At 36.5% G+C, this 22,949-nt stretch overlaps 1 protein-coding gene across 4 annotated transcripts in view; it reads right to left on the bottom strand.

Annotated features, from left to right (window-relative positions):
* Positions 1 to 22,949, bottom strand: part of GOLGB1 (golgin B1) — a 76,316-nt gene that overhangs the window by 23,597 nt on the left and 29,770 nt on the right. For all 4 annotated transcript variants that reach the window (XM_070370016.1, XM_070370015.1, XM_070370014.1 and 1 more), the window contains 4 exons: positions 16,556 to 16,670; positions 13,905 to 13,978; positions 5,709 to 10,906; positions 2,946 to 4,857 (listed from right to left, as the gene is read on the bottom strand). In XM_070370016.1, coding sequence (XP_070226117.1) covers positions 2,946 to 4,857; positions 5,709 to 10,906; positions 13,905 to 13,978; positions 16,556 to 16,670 — 7,299 coding nt within the window. The remainder of the gene's footprint in view (positions 1 to 2,945; positions 4,858 to 5,708; positions 10,907 to 13,904; positions 13,979 to 16,555; positions 16,671 to 22,949) is intronic.

Raw genomic sequence — 22,949 nt, forward strand, 5'->3', positions numbered from 1 at the left:
ACCACACTGATAGAGAATATCCACCACAATTGCTGATTATCTACCATATGATTAACTACCTTTCTGCTAAAAACCATGTGAAATACAAACACGTATAAGATATGACATTTACCAGGAGTTTGAAATTTAAATGGTGCAATAAAAAAATACAAAGGTATAGAAATTTTACACACACAAACACACACACCCATATATATCAAGACAACATGGGACAAAGGAAAAGAGAAGCACGAGGAAAGTACAGACAGAAGGTAATAGACAATCAAGTGATCTGGAAATGTGACCAGAGGATCTAAGTTCTGGAACAACCTTTAAAGAGTAGGAATATTTGCCCAAAAAAGGAAAATGGAGAGGACATTTTTGTTCAGAGGATGGTAATGTGGGTAAGTAGACCAGTTTGTGGGTGAGCAGATCAGATGGCTGACAATAAGAGAAAGAGTAGGGAAGGGGACGCTGGAAAGACAGGCAGATACAAACCATGGGGTCTTAAAACCAGACCAAGAGGTTTGAATCCTAAGCATATTTTAGAGATAGAATACTTTTTAAAGGTTACTGAACAATGCAGTAATAAGAGAGTAGTTTCAGAAAAATGTATTCAGCAATGGAGGGGTAACAACTGGGAGCACCAACATTATAACCATTTAAGGGTAAAGTGTTAAAAATTTATCCTAAGGTGTTGATGATGGAAAGGAAAAAAGAAATATTTGAGGCACACTATGAATAAAGAAATGATAGACCCTAGATAGGCTCAATGCAGGAATACAGCCAATATTTTGTAATAACTGTAAATCAAAAGTAACCTTTAAGAATTGTACAAAAATTTTAAAAAAGAAATGACAGACTTTGATGATTAAATGAAATAAAATCATAGACAGTTAGAGCCTTAGGAAACAGAAGAACATTTCTATGAGTTATATGGAAATTAAAAAAGGCTGGCTTTATAGCATAGGTAACTATAGTCAGTATTTTGAAAATAATTTCAAAAATAATATATGTGTATATGTATAACTAAATCACCTTGCTGTGTACCTAAAACATTGTAAGTCAACTGTACTTCAATAAATATATATATTAAGAAAAAAATCAAATAAATAAAAAATGCTTTGGCTTGTAAATACCCAGCAGACAAAAAGGTATTAATAGAACAGGGGTTAAGAGATGGAAAGTTTAGTCCCTAGTATTTACAATAGCTAAAAATAGTAAAGCAACTCATTGAATAAAACATAGCTAATTCAGACTCTATCCTACCAGCTTTCAGGAAAAAGATTTTGACCTAGAAGATAATCAACACCTGGATAAGTCAGCAGTCCCCAACCTTTTTGGCACCAGGGACCAGTTTCACGGAAGACAGTTTTCCGCGACCGGGGGCGGGTGGAATGGGGATGGTTTGGGGATGATTCAAGCACGTTTCATTCATCGTGCACTTTATTTCTAGTCTCACGCCACTGCTATCTGAAGGAGATACCAGTCTGCGCCTGGAGGCTGGGGACCTCTGCTATAAACTATATGTGAGGTATATATGGTCCTGAAGAAAACTTTTTGCATTTGCATTCTGAAAACAATGACAAAAGCTTAAGCTCCTAGAACAAAGTCAGCTAAACTGAAACTATTTTAAAAATAAAAATAAATATGCCTAAGTTGTATTAATGTCAAAATTGTAGCTGAAAAGGGAGGTTTTGTTCAGATTACAAAAGGGAAAAAAGATTGTCTATAAATATTCAGTATTAAATGTAATATGAATGAACATATTATCTACCAAGAAAAAAAAAATCTGCATAAGACTTTACAGTTTAGGAGAAATTAATTTTTTCCCCTGGGCTAATAATGGTGGCTTAAGACGGTAAAGCGTCTGCCTGCAATGCAGGAGACCTGGGTTCGATCCCAGGGTTGGAAAGATCCCCTGGAGAAAGAAATGGCACCCCACTCCAGTACTCTTGCCTGGAAAATCCCATGGACGGAGGAGCCTGGTAGGCTACAGTCCATGGGGTCACAGAGTCGGACATGACTGAGCGACTTCACTTTCACTTTCAATCTTAAAAACTAGAATTTTCATATTCTGGATTTAAAAATAGAAAATTTAGCCTTTTGAAGCTCAATTTATTGCCCATTTGAGTATATGGCCTAGACAGAGTTAAGAAACTGTCATGAAAGTGAAAAGAATAATGTCACAAAGTAGAATCCTCACAGCCTGGCTGGGCTCATACAGTTCTAGTTTTGCCTCTAAATTTTGATAATATGCAAGTTTTCAGGGGAAAAAAAAAAAAAAAAGACCTGGATTAAACTATGGGATCCTCTTAAAAGCAGTAAAAATTTAACACTGGAGATCTTCCTTATCTTTCTCTAAGATTAAAAAAAAAAAAGTTGGATATATAAAGCAAAGTGGGAAAATGATTCAGTCTGCAAATAAAGCTTTACTAAATAGTCATGTAAAATTATTTAAATTAATCCCTTTTACATTTAACTCTTTTTTTTTTTTGACAAAGTAGGGTTGTGTTTAGATAAGTACAAAAATAAGCCGACTCCTCTTTACCCTTAATTCTACCAGATTTTACTAAACTATCAGTGTGAAAAAGCACTTAAGTGATCCCAATACTTTCATTCAATTAAACTATGACAAATTCCAGAAACACGTGTGTGTGTGCGTGCGTGTGTGTGTGTATAAAATATATAAAATAGCTCTCCATCTCTTAGTCCTTTCGTGATCCATGGTGAGTTCTTGCAAAGGAAATCTGTAATTTTTTTAAAACAGCAATGGAAGATTTAAAGTAATTTAAATAATGTTTCTCTAAGACCAAAAACAATCTGTGGGGCATATGAGATCATCCCAGAATACCAAGTTAAAATGAATAAAAATTTTTACCATTTTCTGTAAAAATGAAAATCAATTTAAAGAAAGTTTCAAAAACTCTCAGAAGAAGACCGGAAAGAAAAAACTAAACACTCACTAGTCGGTCGCGGTCATTCTGGAGTGACGACATAGCTTTTTTTAAACTCTGTACTTCAGCAGGGCTGGTTGCAGGTGGGGCTGGGGACCTCTGCCTCCCGTCCTCTGACTTGCGTAATTTCTCCAGTTCACTCAATAGGCGATCTCTCTCATTCTGCAGGCTGGCCATAGCCTTGGAAAAGGACTGCACTTGGTTGTAAGAATCTTCCAGTTGTGAGGACAAGTGAAGCAGTTGCTCATCTTTGGACAGAAGCTGCTGGTTAAGTTTCTCAAGGTGGGGCAAGCTGTTATCCTCAGTGGAAATCACTGGAAATGCTGCTTTAGAAACAAGAACATCTCTCTCCCTGCTTATGAGGCCCTGTTCTCTCAGCTGTGCCAACTCCTTCAGACTGGCCTCATATTTCCTTTTCAGTTCCTCAAGTTCCTCATGCGCCTGATCTCTACTGTTTTGTAGGGAACTCATTGACCTTCCAAAAGACTGGATTTGTGCTGTGAGATCTTTATTTTCTTTGGTGACCATGAGTAACTTCTGTTCCATCTCCACCAGATCTCTTGCTAGCTCCGCCACCCTCTCTTCTGCTGTCTCAGTTTCATTGCGCATTATCCCTGCATCGTGATGAAGATGCTTTAATTCTTTCTTCAGTTTGTCTTCAATTTCACCTACCTTCTTGGCAGCTTCCTTCTGAACATTAACCAATTCCTCTTCCAGTTCCATAACTCTCTTCTGAGAGGAAGAAAAGACAGTACTTAACTTCTGTACCTCTTCTTCTTTGGCTTTTAATTGGGCCTGAAATATTCCTAGAGTACCTTCTTCTTGCAAGGCTGTCAACTGTTTCTTTAATTGCGATAGAGAGACTTTCAAGCTCTCAGTCTCTTTAGCTAAATCTTGTTTCTCCTCCTGGAGGGCAAGAGAGGACCTCTGCAGCTCCTCCCTTGCTTCTTCAGACTCCTTGAGCTTTGCTTCTAATTTAGCATATTCACCTTTCACCTCCTTGACCTGCTGAAGCTGAGCTTCAAGGAGCTGCTTTTGCTGACAGTCTTTCTTTGATAACACTTGGTTCAGGTCTTCTCTATACTGGATAAGCTCTGCATTGAGCTTGGCATTCTCAGAATTAAGGTCATCCATATGACTTCTCAAGCATCGGATTTCTTCCTTCAGCTTATTATTCTCAGTGGCAGCATCTTGAATGAGTTGGTCTTTTTCCAAGATCACGGAGAGATGTCGTTCTTCCAGCTGTTGGTAGTCACTGACTATGCGGTCTCGGTCATCCTGGAGGGAAGACATGGATTTAACGAAGGAATTCAACTGCGCCTTCTGCTGCATATTCTCCTTTTTTATGTTTTTCAGTGCTTCCATAAGCTGATTGGTTCTGTCAACAACTTTTTTGTTCTCCTCTTCTAAGACAGTGTTCTCCTCTTCCTCCTGGGACAGCAGATTTTCCAGTTCTTTAATTTCTTTATCATGCTGCCGATGCAGTTCAGCCACGGCCACTTGGACTGCCTGTTCCTTGGCAGAAAGCAGGCTTATAATCTTCTGCTCCTTCATGTTTATTTCTTCATGCAGCCTACTGGTCAGTTGCCTGGAGGCCTGAAGATCAGTCTCCAGCTGCTCATAACTGAACTTACAATTCTGGATATCAGCTTCTTTCTGCTTTATGATCCCTTCCAAATTTTCTTTATTTTCCTTAAATTTTTCTAGAGAGTTATTTAAATCAGTTGACTGGTCTCTGAGAATCTTCAGTTCTGATTCCAACTTAGCTAAATCATCCTGAGAACTACGGTATAGATTTTGAGTCTCTTCGAGCTGGGACAAAAGTTCTTTGTTTTCTCCTTGCAGAGTATCACAGACCTTCTGCTGAATCTGGACCTCTGTCTGAGCTTTGGACTCCCACATCTGTTTGTCATGCTCAAGCCTAGAAAAAAAGAAGGTCATTAATTACAGATTTCAATGGAAAAGTACTTGATGCCTAAGAAACACAACAGGTACTCAGATCTATAAATGAATAAACATTCATAATTGAAGGTGTTTTTAATAAAGAGGTATCAGTTCTATGAATGTTCTGTATTAAAGGTATATTGCATCTAAGAATTTATATAAAAATAAACTCCAAAGTCTGTTGTTAATTTAGTGACATGAGTTTGGATACTCTGAAGAGTGCCCCCAATTTGTACTTGGTTCTAGATAAGCTGTTGTCTGGCCCCTGAATGAAATAACCTTGGTATGAGAGGCAAATGAGGAAACCTGTCTCTGAGCAGAGGGATTCTACTAAAAATGAAAGAGTATAGTGTGGGGACGCTGTTAGTTCCTGAACTAAAGTGATATAAAACTGGAGTTTGAGGAAAATAACTCCAGCAGGCATATGCAATATAAATTGATGTGGAATATGGGGAAGAGAAAAGAGGAGATAATTTCAAAGGCTAAGACAGTAATTTGAGAGTATAGAAATTTACACTATGGTAAAAATTCAGAGATGGGCAAGGACAGTAGAAATGAAAATGAAAAGAAAGGAAAAAGTCTAAGAGATCTCTCAACAGAAAAATGGGTAGAGAAGTAAATTAATTTTTCATGCCAAGACAAGTTGTAGCAGAAAGTCATTTGCAAAAAACAGACAGACAGTGAGATGGAAGGGAGAGGGAATACATTTTCTGGGGGGAAATTTACACCAAAATTAGTCCCATAATATTAAAGGGAATGGAAATAGTTTATGACTTCCTTTGCCTTCAATTTCGTTTGGAAGAGCTAAAAGAGTTATTATTCATTTACCTGGAAATGTGGATCTTCAGTTCCTCCATATGGATGGACATCTGCCTAAGCTGATCCTTTAGAACGCTGCAATTCTCCTCTTTAAGTCTAATTTCTTCTTCTTTGGTCTGAATAGCATCACTGAACTTCCTCTCCCACTTTTTGGCTTCATCTATCACCCTGTCCCGATCATCCTGGAGGGAAGACATGCTCTTAGTGAAAGCTGCCAGCTGGGCCACAGTACTATCCAGGTTTTCCTGAAGTTGCTTAACTTCCTTGTCTTTCTTGTTCAAGGTGACCTGAACCTCTCCAAATGTCTCTTCCAAGTGGACTTTTTCTCTACGCAAAGCATCCAGTTTCTCTTGCATATTCTTCTTCTCTTTCAGGTGTTTCTCCTCTACTTGCTCCAGTCTTCGCTCAAGATCTTCATCCTTTTGTTTCATTTGGCTTTTAATGGATTCTTTATTTGACTGAAGCTCCTTTTTCAACTTGAGATTGTCTGCTAGGACCCTTGCTGCTTCACTTTGAGTATCATCTAGCAGTACTTTGAAGCTAGCTAATTCCAATTCTGCCTTCTTGCGGTGTTCATTGGCTTGAGCCAGATTTTCTTTGGTTATTTCCAAATCTTTTTGGGACTCAGTCTGAACAAATTCTAGAGCCTTAACAGTTCTCTCCAGAGCGCTGATTTTCTCTTGGTACCTAATACAATCCGTCTGCAGCTGCTTTACTTCTTGCTGTTTTTCTTTTAGCAGCTCCTGCAGTTCCTTCGCATGGCTTTTATTGCCAGGTCCTTTCTGAGCGCCTTGTATTTTCTCCATATATTCCTTTCGTATTTCTGATTCCACCTTAGTTTTCTCCTTGACTAACTGTTGCTTTTCTTCTTCCAATTCACTCACACACTTTTTAAGGTTCTGCATTTCGGATTCTAGTAGCTCGTTTTTGATCTGGGCATCTGTAACATCCTGATAATAATTCCCAATGCTTCCATTAAGTTCTGCTAACTGATTCATAAGCCTCTCTTCCAAATCATCTTTCTCTTCTTCTGCTGTCTCCTTTAACTTGGTAACTCTGGCAAGTTCTTCTTGGGTTTGCTGATTTAATAGGTTTATTTTGGTTACTTCTTCCTGAAGCATTTTTAGTTCACCATCCTTTGCCGCTATTTGACTCAATAAAGCATCTCTCTCGTTTTCTAAATTCTGGCTAAAGTCCTTGTCTTTCTGCCTGCCTTCCTCTAATTCAGTGATTCTTTCTTTGAGCTGATCAATCTGCTGAAGGTAGTTATTAATTTCATCATGTAAGCTGACATTCTCACATATGTCAGGCTTGGCATTGTTCTCTGATAGAGTGGATTCTAAATTTTCAGGCCTTGTGTTCATCCCTGGGGAATCTTGCTCATCAGCCTCACCTGGAGCAGACGGGGTCGCCTCTTCAGTGACAGCCATCTGGTTGTCATGCTTCTCAGTGGGCTCCAGGCTCGCTTGTTTGGACACATTATCTTCTATCTGATGCTTTAAATGTTGAACCTCTTCACTTAAAGAGTCCTTCTCTGCCTTTAAGGCCTTAAACTCCTCAGAAAGGGTTTTATATTCTGTTTTGACCCTTTCCAGCTCCTCCTTCATGTTGGAATTGGAAGAAAGAAGTGCCTCCATACTGTCTTTAGATGTATCTCCTGCAGGATGTACCTCTGCCCTAAGCCGCTCATTCTCTTCTTCCAACTCTAGGATTTTCTGCTGTTTAGATTTAGCAAACTTTCTCATCTTTTCTTTCATCTCCTCCATTTCCTGTTCAGCTTCCTGCAACTGCTTTTCTGTTTCTTTCTTGTTTGCTTCTGTGCTTCGTAACTTGCCATAAAGTTCCTGCTTCTCCTGCCTCACAGTTTCTACGACATGCTGAATTCTTTCTGCCTCATTACTAACATTCTCATAGGACTGCAGAAGAATTTCATATTCCTTTTGCAATTCTTGGTGTTTCTCTTGCCACTCAGTGCTTTCTGCAATCTTGGAACATTTCAAAGATTCAATTTCCTTCATTAAGTTTTCCTTGTCTTCAGTAAGACCCTCCAGTGCTAATTTCAGACTTTCACAAGAACCACTGAGACTTTGATTTTCCATTAAAGATCTGTCCACTTCTGCAATGAGTTTATCTCTTTCTTCCTGAAGAAGAGCTAACTTTCCTAAGAATACATCTTTTTCTCTATTTTGAGCAGAAACTTGGTTTTCCACATCTGCCAGAGACTTAGTGAGATGCTCAATGGTGTCTCTGGCCAAAGACAACTCCTCCTGGAGACCTTTGTTTTCCTTTAGTGCTTCCTTTCGGGAAATGAGGGCAGCTTGCAGCTTCCTCTGTATTTGCTGTTTTGCTTTACTTTCTTCTCCAGTCTCTTCTGGTTTCTGCTTCAGTTCGCAAAGCTCCACCTGGAACTGCTTTATCTTCTCATCATGTTCTTTGGCTTGCATTTCCAGCTGTGTACGCAGTGCCTTTACTAAATCCTCTTGTTCTGTTATCTCCGTTTGTACTTTAGTAAGGGCTGTTTCCTTTTCACTAAGCAGTCCAGAAAGGTATCTAACTTCTTCTTCCTTTTTGCTTATGAGTTTTTGCAGTTCATCTAGTTCAGGTTTCAAGTCTCTTAACTGCTCTAATCCAGCAATCTCTAGTTGACTGCTTTCCAGTTTTTGCCTCAGGGTTTCTGCGTGGGCTTCAGCTTCACAGGACTCTGCCTTCAGACTTTGGATTTCTAAATCCTGTTTATTTATCTGCTCTTGTAACTGAAATACTTCTTCTGATTTTTTAGTCAGCTCATTTATTGTAGAGTTAACCTTTAACTCTAACTCTTCTTTCTCAGCCTCTATTTCTTTCAGCTGGGTCTTAATCTGGGCAATAGCAGCATTGCCCTGCAGAGCATCTGTATCTCCAAGATGAGAAGGCCAGTCTGGGTGCAAGTCAGACTCTGAAACAGATTGAACAGGCTGCTGTTTGGTGGTTTTGAATAAAGGTTCTTCTAAACCTTGAGTGGGAGCGCCTGGTTCCTGCTGGCCACTGCCTGGGAGTTTTCTGTCCATAGATTCCTGTACTTGAATCTGCAGTTGTTTTAGTTGGTCCCCAATGTTCTCATTTTCCTTGCTTTGCTCATCAAACTGTTCTTGCAAGCGATTATAGTCATCCTTCTGTTGCTTTAGCTCCTCCCTAAGATGTCTTTCTTTCTCCTGTGCCTTTTTTAGAATCACCTTGCGAGAGGTTAATACTTCCTGTAGCTTCTTTTGAAGTTGCTCCTTTTCTTTTTCAAGGTCGACTATTTTTTCTTCCAGTTCTGGTTTCCAGTGTTCTCCACTGCCGGCACCAAGTGGACTGATGGCCACTGCTTCTTTTACAGGTGCTGCTGAGTCTCCATCACCTGCATCCTTGTTACCTGTGGTTAACTTTTGGATAATTGCTTGGTTTTCAACAACTTCTGCTTGGAGCAGATCTATCTGGTTTGTCTTCTCCTGCAAATTCTGATTCATCTGTTTGACCACAGCCTGTAACTGTTCTTCTATTGCTGCCTTTTCTTCCAAATCCTTCCTAATGTGCTCTAGTTCCATTTCCTTCTCAGATATTATCTGTTTTAAAGACATTTCTATTTCTTGGCACTTAGAAGTCACACGTTTTTCTAAGTCTTCTTTGCTTTCTTTATCTTCCTCCACTTCCCTCCTCTCACTCTCATGGAGCAGGATCTCTTTGCTGGGTTCATCTTTCACTTTGGCCAATTCCTCTTCTAATCTACTGACTTTCTGTAGAAGTTCCTTTCTATTAATAAGAGCAGCCTGGAGCTTTCTCTTTCTCTGCTCACTTTCTTTCTTTACAAGGTCTAATTCACGTTGAAGTTCTTCTTTACTTATTAGTCCTGCTGGGCTCAACTCATCATAATTCTGTTTAATGCTGGAAACAATTTCTTTATCTTCTTCCATCTGCTCTTTTTTGGTCTCTTCAGCTCTGGATAATAAATTCAGCTGTTCTTTAAGAGTCTTTATTTCAACCCCAAGAGAAAATTTCTCTTCATTAAGCTGAACCATTTTCTCCGTCATACTAAAGCTGAGTTCTGTCACTTGCTGATCCTTCTCCTCAATGGTCTGTTGGAGTATTTCCACATCTTTCTTTTTTTCTAGTAAGAGTTGATCCATTTTTGCTATTTCAAGTTCCTTCTGTGAAAGAGCCTGTGAAAGTTCTTCCACCTTATTTGAGACCTCCCTCTCACGTTCTGCCCCCTCAAGCACTTCACTCTCCTTCTTCTGCAGCTGGCTCTGCAGGCTTTTGATCAAAGTACTTTGCTCAGAAAACTGAACCTGCACACCATCTAGTTCATTCTGTAAAACTTCAATCTTCACATCTTTAGATTTGGCTTCTATGGTGAGGCTGTGGATCTGTTCAGTGAGCAAGTCGTGATGAGCAGTCTGACTTTCATAGTCAAGTCTTCTTTGCCTTTCTGCTTCTGCAAGGCTCACTTCTAGTTGCTGTACCTGAGCCCTCAGGTCCGTTACCACACAAAGTTCCTTCACCTGAGCAAGAAGCTGGTCTCTTTCTTCAGACAAAGCAGTAAAGGCATTGTTGGTGTTTTCAGCATTTTTCTTAAACTCTTCTATCAGCTGGGTTAGCATGCTTATTTCCTTCGCTTTCTCATCTAAATTTTTCTCATAGATTTCTTCTGCTTTATGAAGGTTTACCTCAAGCTCCAAAACTTGACCTTTTAGTCTTTCTAATTCATCCTGGTGACACTGACAAATACCTGGGGCAGCAGAAGAGGGTTTATCATCATTGTCCTGCTCGGCTGATTTTAATTCCACTCCGGTGTAAGTTAAAGATATTTCCTCAGATGGTCTATGCTGGTGTTCGGGGCTCATCTGCTCTCCTTTCTCAGTTGTTGTGCGACTGCTCTCTTTATCTGGTGTCGGTGGAAAATGCTGCCCTGTATCTTCAAGCAACACTGTCATTTTAACTGGAGGTATTCCTTCACTCTCTATCTGTTTCATTTCTTTCTGATCAAGGAACTCAGGGTCTCCTTCTGCCCTTTTGCCTTGAAGCTGCAGCTTAAGAAATGCAATCTCCTCTTGAGCTTCTTTCATTTCCAGCAATAAAACAGATAGTTCTTTATGCTTCTGAGTAAATGTGTTCTCCAGGGCATCTTGTCCACTTTCCTCAGCAGAAAAATTGCTTTTGTTGAGCCTGGTAATATCAACCATGCTCACCTGTTGTTTTTTTTTTTAAAAAAAAAAAAGAAAGCACCTCAATCAAATGTTTTATAGGAAAGAGCCTAACTAAAAACTGGTATTCTGTGCATTTTACAAAACCGAAAACTTTCCATCCAAACTTTCCTACCACAAAACTGCTAAATACTTTTAAAATCAGTTTTTATTTCCCAACTTGGACCTCTGAGGGCATCCTGTCAATCCCGCACTGAAGTCAAGTCATATTCATAAGACCTAAGGAAACCTGGGACTCATTTTCTAAATATTCCTCACTTGGGAAACTTTTTCTTCAGATTAAAACTGCTTATTTCTCCTAAGAACTACTTACAAATAAAAAGCAAAGCAAGAAATAAATTTTTGTTTCATCTCATGCCAAGAAATAAGTTACAGGATTCCTTTTCCTAAACTATTTATTGGAATAGGAAGTATTAGATAAGATAGCTATTAACAGACAAACAGATTATCAGACAAGTTGATTAAGATAAAGTACCAGGATAAAATAATCAAAGAAGAGTTCTGCTGGAGCTTGGGAAGAAATTACGGACCCATGTGACAAAATATTAACCAAGTTACTATTACAAAGCTTACTGTATTAGACTGCTCAATCCATATAAATTATTTCCATAATTGTCTTCCTGGGACAAAACCAGTGAATTTCATGGTAAATTTAGTATTTTATTAAATGAGTTTGGGAACCATATACATAATAAAATATCCATCTTTGTCAACAGCAGCTTTTCTCCCCACCCCCCAAAAAATTCCAACTTGATACGAAGGAAAAAAAAACAAACAAACTAGGGGATTGTCAAACAATGTGGTGGCCAAGCACACAAGCTCTGCAGTCCAGCTGCCAGAGTTCACATCTCTGCCATTCACTAGCAGAAGCTGGCACACAGTAAGCCCTCAATGAATATTACCTATTATCTTGGTATCATTTTCAGCCATTGAGTAAAAGAAAAGAAATCATTACTTCAGAACTATATATTATTTTACAGAAAGTTATTATCTCATCATTTTTCATTAGCACTTTTAACTGTTTAAAATTCTTCACTCTCTGTATTACTTATACTCACATTTCTAGAAACCAAAACTGGACACACTTTTAGCAGAGGAAAATTTCCTTTATAATTTCCTCATGTCACATTACTATTTATCCATTCCTACATACATGAAAAATCTAATATAGTCAAGGCATCACTTTTGCCAGAAGATGGAAATACAACTAACTCCTTTTCCTGGTCTCATATCCTAAGTATTCTTATTTCCTCTTTACTAACTATCTATCATGCCATTTCACTCACTCTCTTCCTTCCCTAGTCTCATTCTCTGCTGCTCCCTATCCTATCTATAGAGTTCAATTAACTTTGGCTTGATTTTTTTTTAAAGTCAATGTTATACATCAGAGAGCAGCAAGTGGATAACTTTGCTCTTTCTAGCCACTCTCACTTTTCCTTCTGGTATTAGTCTTCCCCTTTAGACTGTGCTTACATTTTCTATGGACCCTTTCTATTCACTCTCTCTTATCCCAAGGAATTATCTTAGTCACCCTTGCTTTTACAATTTCTGTGGAGCTTTTTTCCCCTTACTTTTCCACTGTTTCCTGTTTGTTCTCCCTTCTGGATATTTTGTTTTTCTTAATAGATTCCCATATTTCTTATCTGCTCTTGCATTTGTTTTCACTAGACATTAATTGCTAAGCATCTTAAAACATTAAGCATCTCCTTGGCTAAACAAGATTCATTTTTCACTACTAAACTCTCATAATTTGTCAGTAACCATATAATGTTAAAATTATTTTCAAAATTTAGTCCACTTTTCACAATTTTGTGAACAGAACATCATATGAAAACATAATTGAATGTAAATGTGGAGGTTAACTTTATGCCTCAAATTTGGTTAGCCCACAATACTGAGATAATTGGTCAAACATTACTCCAAATGTTTCTGTTGAGGTATTTTTAGATAAAGTGAAGATTTAAACCAGCAGACTCTGAGTAAAGCTGGCTGCTCTCCATAACGTGGATGGGCTTCACTAATTGGTTAAAGGCCATAACCAAAAAAAGATGGCCCTCCTCCAAAAAGAAGAAATTCTGCCTGCAGACTACCTTCAGATTCAAACTGTAACTTCTCTGGGTCTCCAGTGTGCTAGCCTACCCTGCAATTTTGAATTTGTCAGCCTCCACAATTACATGAGCCAATTCCTTAAAATAAAGCCTGTTTATATATATTGCACTTCCTATTAATTCTGTTTCTCTAGAGAACTCTAATACAATAAGTAAGCAGACACTATTGTAAAGAAGTTACATTATTCCTCAAGGCCATTTATGAGTCTATCACTCACTTCTTCTTTTTCATTTTTTTTCTGGCCATGCCACATGGCTTGTGTGATCTTAGTTCCCTAATCAGGGATCAAACCCAGGCCCTTGGCAGTGAAAGCATGGAGTCCTAACCACTGGACCACCAGGAAATTCCCCATCACTGACTTCCTAAATGGAAGGACAATTAAACACAATACAGCCAACAATCATCTTAAATTAGCAGAATATTGAGCAATCACACATTTCTTATAATGATTTTCAGGTTATAAAAAGCACCATTCTTTAAGGATACCTTTTGAATATAATCCTAAGTGAAACTGTGCCAAATGAGAAGGGGGTGGTGGGGCGAGACTGGAGATTTTCACCTAATTTCTTTACTGAGAAACTTTCTGAGATGGGCAAAGAAGTTGAGATAAATGATAACCCAGCATGCAAAATAGAATATCAAATACCAAATAAATGCTACTGTACTTGCATTGGTTCAACACAAATAAAATGTCCAAATATTTATAAACAAATGAGAGTAAATGAGAAATAATAACCATTACAACTCTCTTAAATCTCACTTTCTAGGTAATGTAATTCTCTGTTGACATTAGAAAACTGTACAAAAGCTTAGGCCTAAAACCACCTCCCTGATCGAGCTCATATTCTCATTATTTTAAGAATGCATCACTTACCTCATGGACTTCTCTATCTACCTCTCCAGTTCTCTTCTGAGACTCCAGGAGAGTAATCTGAGAGGATAGTTTTTCTGAAAGTCACAAAATAAATAGCCTTAGAAGGTAAATGTAGAAGTGTTTGGAAAAAAAAAAACAAAACAGAGGTATGATTGTGTGTGAGGCTATTTGAGATGCATGAAATAGCCAAGAGGAAAGAACAGACTAGTTTGGGGGAGATAAAACCCTTATTTTATTAAAATAAAGAAGTGGCAAAAGAAGATGAAAAGATGAGATATAAGATAGAAGGGTAGTGGGTGTTAATGATTAACCTGAGTGAAGTATAATACATAGTGGAAGGCTTTAAAGGGGGAAAAAAAAAAAGCCAGAGCACATGATGAAAAGCAGCTATTTCTACAGCATAATTTGGGAATTCTAGGGAAATAAATGTAACTTATCTATAACTTTTCTGTGTTCATATTATACATCATGCATTAATATAGCGCTTAAAATGTCTTCTACATTCTTTCACATATGTTCATAAGGACATCAAATTTTAGCATAAAAAGGAGCTATCCAATCTCTTCAATGACCATATGAGGAAACAAAGAAATGACATGTCCTACAGCTAGTTCATACAGCTAGGATCAGAATTCAGTCTTCTGAGTTTGCCCCCATGTCTTATTACAATGTGGATATCTAAAAAGGGTAGTAGTACCTTGGAGGATAAAAATATTGAGTGTTAGTAAGCCCCCAAGAAGTTTATACTCTTTCTGAGAAGCTAAGACAAGTATACGAAACAAACAAAAAAGCTTATTACAAACAAAAAAGCTTATTTTTTACACTACATCCAAGTGTTTTAATATGACCCACATGATTTGACCCCACTTATTCTACAAACTCTATACTGCTCCCCTTTTGCTCACTCTACTTCCAAGAACACTGGGCTTGCTTCTATCTGAAAACATATCAAGTTTATTCATACCTCAGGGTGTTTACACTGCTCTTCCCTGCTTGGAATGAGATGTGTTCAGTCTCTTTTGTGTGGCTCTCCCCTTTTCATCATTCAGGTAACCAGTGATCAGAGAGGCCTACCCTGACCACTCGGACACTACTTTCTCCTTCCCCCAGACACATGTGCAGTAGCCTGTTCTATTTTCATCCTAGTATTTGTCACTCTCTGAAATTTTCTTATGTATATACATGTTTATGGCCTGTCTTGTCTTCTAATATGTTCGGAGCAGTATCCTCAGCAACTAGAGTAGTCCCCAGTACATAGGAAAGGCACCACAGATATTCGCTGAATGAATAAATGAACATTCATGAAACAAATGAATTCAAGACTGTATATAATATGTTCAGACATTTCACAAGTATTTGAGGAAGGAGCACAGTGGTAGAAATGGAAGCACAAAAGGTGAGTTTACTATTAATAGAACAGGACTCATAAAACAAGGGTAACCAGACATGAAAACTAATACAGAAAACCTTAGGGCCAGCGACCCCTGCAGTAAAGAGCAAAGAGAACAGAACTCATGTAACCTCTAAACCATAATGAGCCACATGAAAGTGACAGAGACTGCTTGCAAAACTGCAAAATAAACATCATGGATAAGGCCTCAGAGAAGTGGGTTAAGTGGGTTGAATAATGAGTTGAATTTGTGGTATTCATTATCAGCAATGGTAGGACTAGTCTAATAAAGGTATATGATCCCTATATACCTTAGTTTATAGCTAAGTGGAACTGTACAATGGTTAAGTTGGAAATTTTGGTATAGACTTTAGGAAATTGTACGAACTTTACTTGGTATTCATTCTCACTCTTAAAGCACAGTAGTCAGTTACTCCAGGATAAATTAGATAAGTGAAGCATTATTAACTACAAGTTACTAAAGCTATAAGGTCCTTGTGAAGCAGGTGACAAAAGGAAGGAAGTATATCTTCATTCTTACTAACTGTTCACACATAGTTCAATAGAATAAAGCGCTAAATTTAGTTCAATCCAACAAAACTTTATTCAGCAGTCACTCATTTGCTAGGTACTATTCTAGTTTCTGGTAAAGGGTAAAGCAAAAGATGAAAAAAAAAAAATGACCCCTGCCCTTGAAAATGAATTTTAGAAGCACAAAAATGCATTAATCCAACTTTGGGAGATTAGGACCAACTTCTCAAAAAGTTAATGCCCTCATTGAGGCCTGAAAGATGAGTTCAAGAAATAGCCAGGCTAGAGAAAAAGGATAAGGTTCTAAGCAGTCTATAGCATGAGCAAAAAACAAAATGGTTTCTACCTCTAAATCTTTACTTATACTGATCTCTGTTACCTCATCCCACAAATTTGTTACTGGAAAAGTTCTTTCTCTATTTTACCTATTTAAAAAGTCATTGTCTTATTAAGGTCCTATTCGAGCCATACATCTGAGACGATTCTTTGGCCACTCCAAAATGAATATAATACAGATCTCCTGCAGCATTTAAAGCCCATACTGCAAAATGTTATACTTATGTAAACACTGGCATTGTGTTCAAATTGTTTAATGTGTATTAATCCTAACTTCAATAACTATCAGCTGTGCTAAGATCTTTAATATCATTGAATCTACATGTTATACATATACAGTGATAAAAGTTGTTGGTTAAGAGGTCAGAGAATTATGGTTTTCATTTATACGTACCATTCTCAGCTTTCAGCTCCTCCAGCTCTACAGAATTAAGGAGCAAGGTTCCCTTTTCATTCTCTAGTTCTACCACTCTCTTCTGCAAAAAGGCAATACTCTCTTCAGTGACTGCCTAAATTGTAGAAAGACAACAAATTAATGATTCTCCAGTGCAAAACTCTCATACTAATGTCCAGACAGCCTCTGGCATTTTTGTGTTCTAAAAGTTCTCCAGCCTTGAAAATACTTTAAAAATAGCATCTACTTATCTGCCTAGGTAATCTTTAAAGCAATGCTTTTCATCTGAAGATAGAAAGATGAAATCTTTCACACAAATTTCTAGTTCACTGGCTTCTGAATTTAAGACCAAAGCCTGGATTTTCCAAGTCTATTACACACGAAAGAAAATTTTCAGATTTCAAAAAATTAAAAGCACATTATAAGTTCTGGAAAAACTTCAAGTAATCTAGTATGTGTATAAATGGAGTCTTCAAAGGAAGAGAGAGGTCAGAAAAAATATTGGACTAATTAATGGCAGAAAAATTTCCAGATTGAAGCAAACTATAAACACAGATTTAAAAGGCAAATTCCAAGCACAAGAAACGTGAAGAAAACTATGTGAAGGCACATTATAACCAAAGTGTTCAAAACCAGTGATAAAATCCTAAAAGCAATCTGGAAATAAAAAAAAGAGACAAAAATGACAGTAGATTTCTTACCAAGAAACAAAATGCAAGAAAAAAGAGTGCAGTAATAGCCTTAAAGTATCAAAAGAAAAAAACCTATCAATATAAAATTCTACAGTTAGCTTTTAGATTAAAAACAACAGAGTGATAAAGATTTCTTCAAATACACAAGAGCTATAAGAAGCCCTTACCAGCAGACTTGTGTGCTCAAGAGGGCACACACACACAGTAAAGGAAGTCCTTTGGGCAGAAGGAAAATGACACAAGATGGAAATAAGAAACTACACCAGAGTTTGGCAAAGTTTAGAGCCTTCTACCTGTTTCTGCAAATAAAGTTATGGCCTAAAGGCCTACAATATTTATCATTTGACTCCTTACAGAGACTGCCAATTCTGGATCTACCCTAAAGAAAAGCACCGAAATGGTAACTGTAATGGTAATTAAAATTTATTTTCTTATCATTTGAATCTCCTGAAAGATAACTGACTAAACAAAAATAAAAATTTTTGTTTATAACATGTTATATTTTTTTGTTTTTGTTTTTTTGTTTATAACATATGCATAAGTAAAATAATAACTAAGTCCCAAAAATGAAGAAATACAAGTATACAATTGTAAGGTTTTTATTCTATACATGAAGCAGCACAATATTATATGCAGGTTAACTGTGATTAAAATGCAACTATAATCCCTAATGGGCTTCCCAGGTTATAAAGAACCTGCCTGCCAATGCAGGTAGACATAAGAGATGTGGGTTCAATCCTTGGGTTGGGAAGATCCCCTGGAGGAGGTCATAGCAATCCACTCTAGTACTCTTGCCTAGAGAATCCCATAGACAGAGGAGCCTGGAGGGCTACAGACTGTAGAGTCGCAAAGAGTTGGACATGACTGAAGCGACTAAGCAATAGCAGCATAATCCCTAATGCAGTCACTATTATAACAAAATAAAGAATTATAGCTAATAAGCTGAAAAGTGAGAAAAACAGAATCGTAAAAAATATTCAATCAATTTTTTTAAAGGAAGGAAAAGTAAAAAAGTAAAAGGCAAAAAGTTGGAAAAATGGAAAACAAATAGCAAGGTGAGAGACTTAAAATGGTATCAATGGCAACATTAAAGAAAATGGTCTGAACACTCCAAGTAAAGGGCAGAGGTTGACAGATTGGATAAGAAGTAGATTCAAACTCTACGCTTCATATAAGCTTTAAATATAAAGACAAAAATAAGTTAAAGAGTGAAAAAAGATACACCATGCTAATATTCCTCAAAAAAGTAGAATAACTATATTAATATCAGACAAAAGTACATTTCACAGCAAAGAATGTTACCAAGGATAAAGAAGATCATTTCATAATATCGATGGGTCACTTGATAATCAAGAAGACATAAACATCCTAAATGTTTACGCCCCCAATAACACAGCTTGAAAATATATGATGCAAACATTGATAGAACTGTAAATAAATCCACAACTATGAGATTTCAATACTCCTTTCAATAATTGGGAAAACAAACAGGCAGAAAAGCAGCAAAAATATAGTACTAACTTCACATGATCGACATTTATAAAACATTCAAGCCAACAACAGCAGACTATTTTCAAGTACATATGCAACATTAACCAAAATAAACAATATTCTGGGCCATAAAACAAGTCTCGATCAATTCTAAGAGTTAAGTCATATAAAGTATGTGCTCTGACCACAATAGAATTAAAATAAAAATCAATAACAGAAAGACCTCTAGATGTATCACCCCCAAATATTTAGAAACTAAGTAACCCAGGGGGCAAAGAAGAAATTAAAAGGGAAATTAGTATCTTTGACTGAGTGAAGATGAAAATACAACCAAATTTGTGGGATGCTACTACAGTAGACTTTAGGGGGGAATTTTTAATGCAAAATGCCTATATTAGAAATAAGAAAGGTCTCAAAGTAATGGCCTTGGCTTTCACCTTAAGAAGCTAAGAAATGCGGAAATCAAGTCTAAAGTAAACAGAAGAAAGGAAATAATGAAGATCAAAGGAGAAATCAATAAAACAGAAAATAGAGAACAAGACAGAATCAATGAAGTTAAAGCTGGTTTTGAGATTACTAAGAATTAATAAACCTCTGGACAGTCTTACCTGTGTAAGAAAGAAAACACAAATTACTAATATCAGAAATGGAAGAGGTAATGTCACTACAGATTCTATATATGCTAAAAGAATAATTAGAGACTACTATGAATAACTTTTTGCCTATAAATTTGACACTTAATATGGACAAATCTCCTCAAAGATATTAAAATACCAAAGCTCACTCCAGAACAAATAGATAACCTAAATAGCCAAATAGTTATGAAACAAACAGAATCTATACAGACAAATGCTTCCACAAAGAAAACTTCAAGACTAGACAGCTTCATTGATGAATTTTCACAAAACATTTAAGGAAAAAATAACACCAAGTCTATACAAAATCATTCCAAAGAAGTGAAAAGGAAAGAATACTTCCCAATTTATTCTAAAAGGCCAGGTTTACACATAGAGCAAACCCAGGAAAAGATATTACAGAAAATTACAGACAGACAAATATTCATCATAAACACAGATGTAAAACTTTAAAGCAAAATTTTAGCAACTGAATCCAAGAAAGTATAAGGATAATACATAACTACCAGGTGAGATTTATACCCAGAACTCTCAAACACTGCTGATAGGGATAGAAAATGGTAATAACCACTTTGGAAAACTGTCTGGCAATGTCTGTCTTAAAATCTCTCATATGATACAGACACTTCACTTTTAGGTATTTACTGAGAGTAAAGAAAGCACAGGTCCAAACAAAGATTTATAAAAGAATATCCATAGAAGCTTTATTTGTAACAGTCCAAAACTTTCAGTAATCTAAATCTGCCCATCAACAAGTAAACAGATAACCAAACTGTGATATATACAATATTCTCAACAATACAAAGGAATGAACTCTTGGTGCATACAATAGGATAAATACCAGAATAAGTATGCTGAGTGAGGAGTCAAGAAAAAAAAAGCACATAAAATGTATTAAAAATTCTAAAAAATACAAACTAAAATGACAGAAAGAAGATCAGTGGTTACTTGATTGGTGGGAGATGTAAGAGAAAAATTAAAAGGGATCATGAGAAACTTTGGGGGTGATGAATATGTTCATTTTCTTAATAGTGTGATGGCTTCATGCATACATCAACACTTATTAAGTTTTACACTTTAAAAGTATGCAGATTATCATATGTCAATTATACCTATAATACAGCTGTTTAAAAGGAAAGTAAGTCAATATATAAGTAAAAATAAAATTCAAAAAACTTTATCAAATAGAAGAAGACAGGAATAGAAAACAGAAGGAAAAAAAAGCCCAAGATGGCATAAATGAAAGACAAATCATTCATATCAGTAATTATACTGAATCAACTCAACACTCCAATGACAAAGCAAAGCTTATGGGAAGAAGCAAAAAAGCAAAACTTAACAATATATTATATGCTGAGGATGAGAGGGTTGGAAGGTAACCTGATAACTGAGATGAGATGCTAGACTTCTGGTGTTAAAGATGGAAGAACAACCAGAAACCATGGGATGTAAGAAATACAGCCCTAGTCACTGGAAAAAGTAAGTACATTAATTCTTCCCTAAAGCCTCCTTTGCAGCCCAACCGACATTGTGATTTCTGGCCAGTGAAACTGATTTTGGATTTCCGATCTCTTGAACTTAAGGAATCTCATAACCTTCTGTATACAAGAAGAAATAACCATTTCTTCTGAAGAAATACAATCATTTCAATCAAGAAATAGAAATCAAAATACCAGCCAAGCCACAAGAGAAGGGCATGTGACTTTGTCAGCCAACTCAAGTCATCCTACTCCTGGCTCCAGAATTGAGTTGAAAAAGCCTCCAGGTAGTTTTCCCCATAGAAGGCTCCAGACTTTGCAGAGAAAATAGCCATCTCCATCATTCATTCCCTCTCCAAATCTCTGAAACACAGAATTGAAAAGAACTCCAGAATTTTATGCCTCCTTCTTTGTTCTTTCTCTGGAATCCTTGGCCATTCCAGATCTTCCAAGGACTTCCGTTACTATGTTGAATTACTATGTCGAAGAGTAGTGGTAAGAGTAGGCACCTTTGTCTTGTTTCTGATCTAAGAGGAAAATCTTTCAGCCTTTCACCATTGAACCTGATTGTTAGCTCTGGACTTGTCATATATGGCCTTTATTACATTGAGATACATTTGTCTATGTTTAATTTGTTAAGAACTTATTCAGAACAGATATTAAATTTTGTCAAATGTTAAAAAAATTAGTCTAGTTTTAACAACTAGACAAAAATCAGTCAAAACAAAGATAACCTAAATAATACTATGATTTAAATGATGTTTATACAATATTATATTGTATAGCTTCCCTGGTAGCTCTGATGGTAAAGAATCTGCCTGCAATGCAGGAGACTCAGCATCAATCTTTGGGTTGAGAAGATCCCCAGAAGGGAATGGCAACCCACTCCAGTGTTCTTGCCTGGAAAATCCCATGAACAGAGGAGCCTGGCAGGCTGCAGTCTATGGGATCGCAGAGTCAGACATGACTGAAGTGACTTGGAACACATACAAACACACACAAGCTATATTCACCAAGACAGACCATATGCAGTGTCAGAAAACAAGTCTCTATAAATTTCAAAGAACTGAAATAATATAGAACATGTTATCTGATCATAATGAAATTAAATTAGAAAGCAATAATAATAACAATAAGATATCTATAAATAAAACCAAATATCTGGATAATTAAACAACACACTTCTAAATAATCCATGATCAAAGATGAAATCACAAGGAGAATTCGAAAATGCTTCAAAAACTGAATGATACAAACACAACATATCAAACCATGTGCTTAAAAGGGAACTGTATCCTTTAAATGTTTAAATGAGAAAAGATCTGAAGTGTTTGATATAAAGTTATACCTTAAGAAGGTAGAAAAAGAAAAGTAAAACCAAATAAACAGAAAGAGATACCAAGGATCAAAAAACAATAAAAGTGAAAACAGACCAGTAACAAAGAAACATAACAAGGTTAAAAGTTGGTTCTTTGGAAAAAAAAAAAAGTTGGTTCTTTGACAATATTGTTTTAAAAAGTCAGTTTCTAGTTTAGTCTGATCAAGAAAATGAAGCACAAATCAAACAGTAGAAATTTGCAGTTAGAAGATGAACAAGTTTCGAAGATCTAATGCCCAGCATTCTGATTATAATTAACAATAATGTGTTACACATTTCAAAGTTGCTAAGAGACTAGATCTTAAATGTTCTCACCACAGAAAAGAACTGATAATTATGTATCATGGTGGAGGTATTCACTAATGCTATGGTGAAAGATATATCTCTGTTGAAAGATATACATGTATCAAATCAACAAGTTGGATACCTTAAATTTCTACAATGTTATATGTTAATTATATCTTAATCTAAAAAAACAGTAATAGGGATTGGGGTAGAGGTGGGTATCACTACAGAGGGTATACAAGCATTAAAAAGATAAAAAGAGAATACTGCAACCAACATTATAACAAAAATTTGACATTTTCAATGAAATAGATAAAAACAAAACAAAAATCCAACTGGTACAAGATGAAAAAGAAAATCTTATTAGTCTCATATCTGCAGAAGAAATTCATTGTCAATTCCAGACCCAGATGGTTTCCATGGTGAATTCTTTCA

Source organism: Bos mutus, chromosome 1 (assembly GCF_027580195.1).
Source record: "Bos mutus isolate GX-2022 chromosome 1, NWIPB_WYAK_1.1, whole genome shotgun sequence".
NCBI classification, from domain to species: domain Eukaryota; kingdom Metazoa; phylum Chordata; class Mammalia; order Artiodactyla; family Bovidae; genus Bos; species Bos mutus.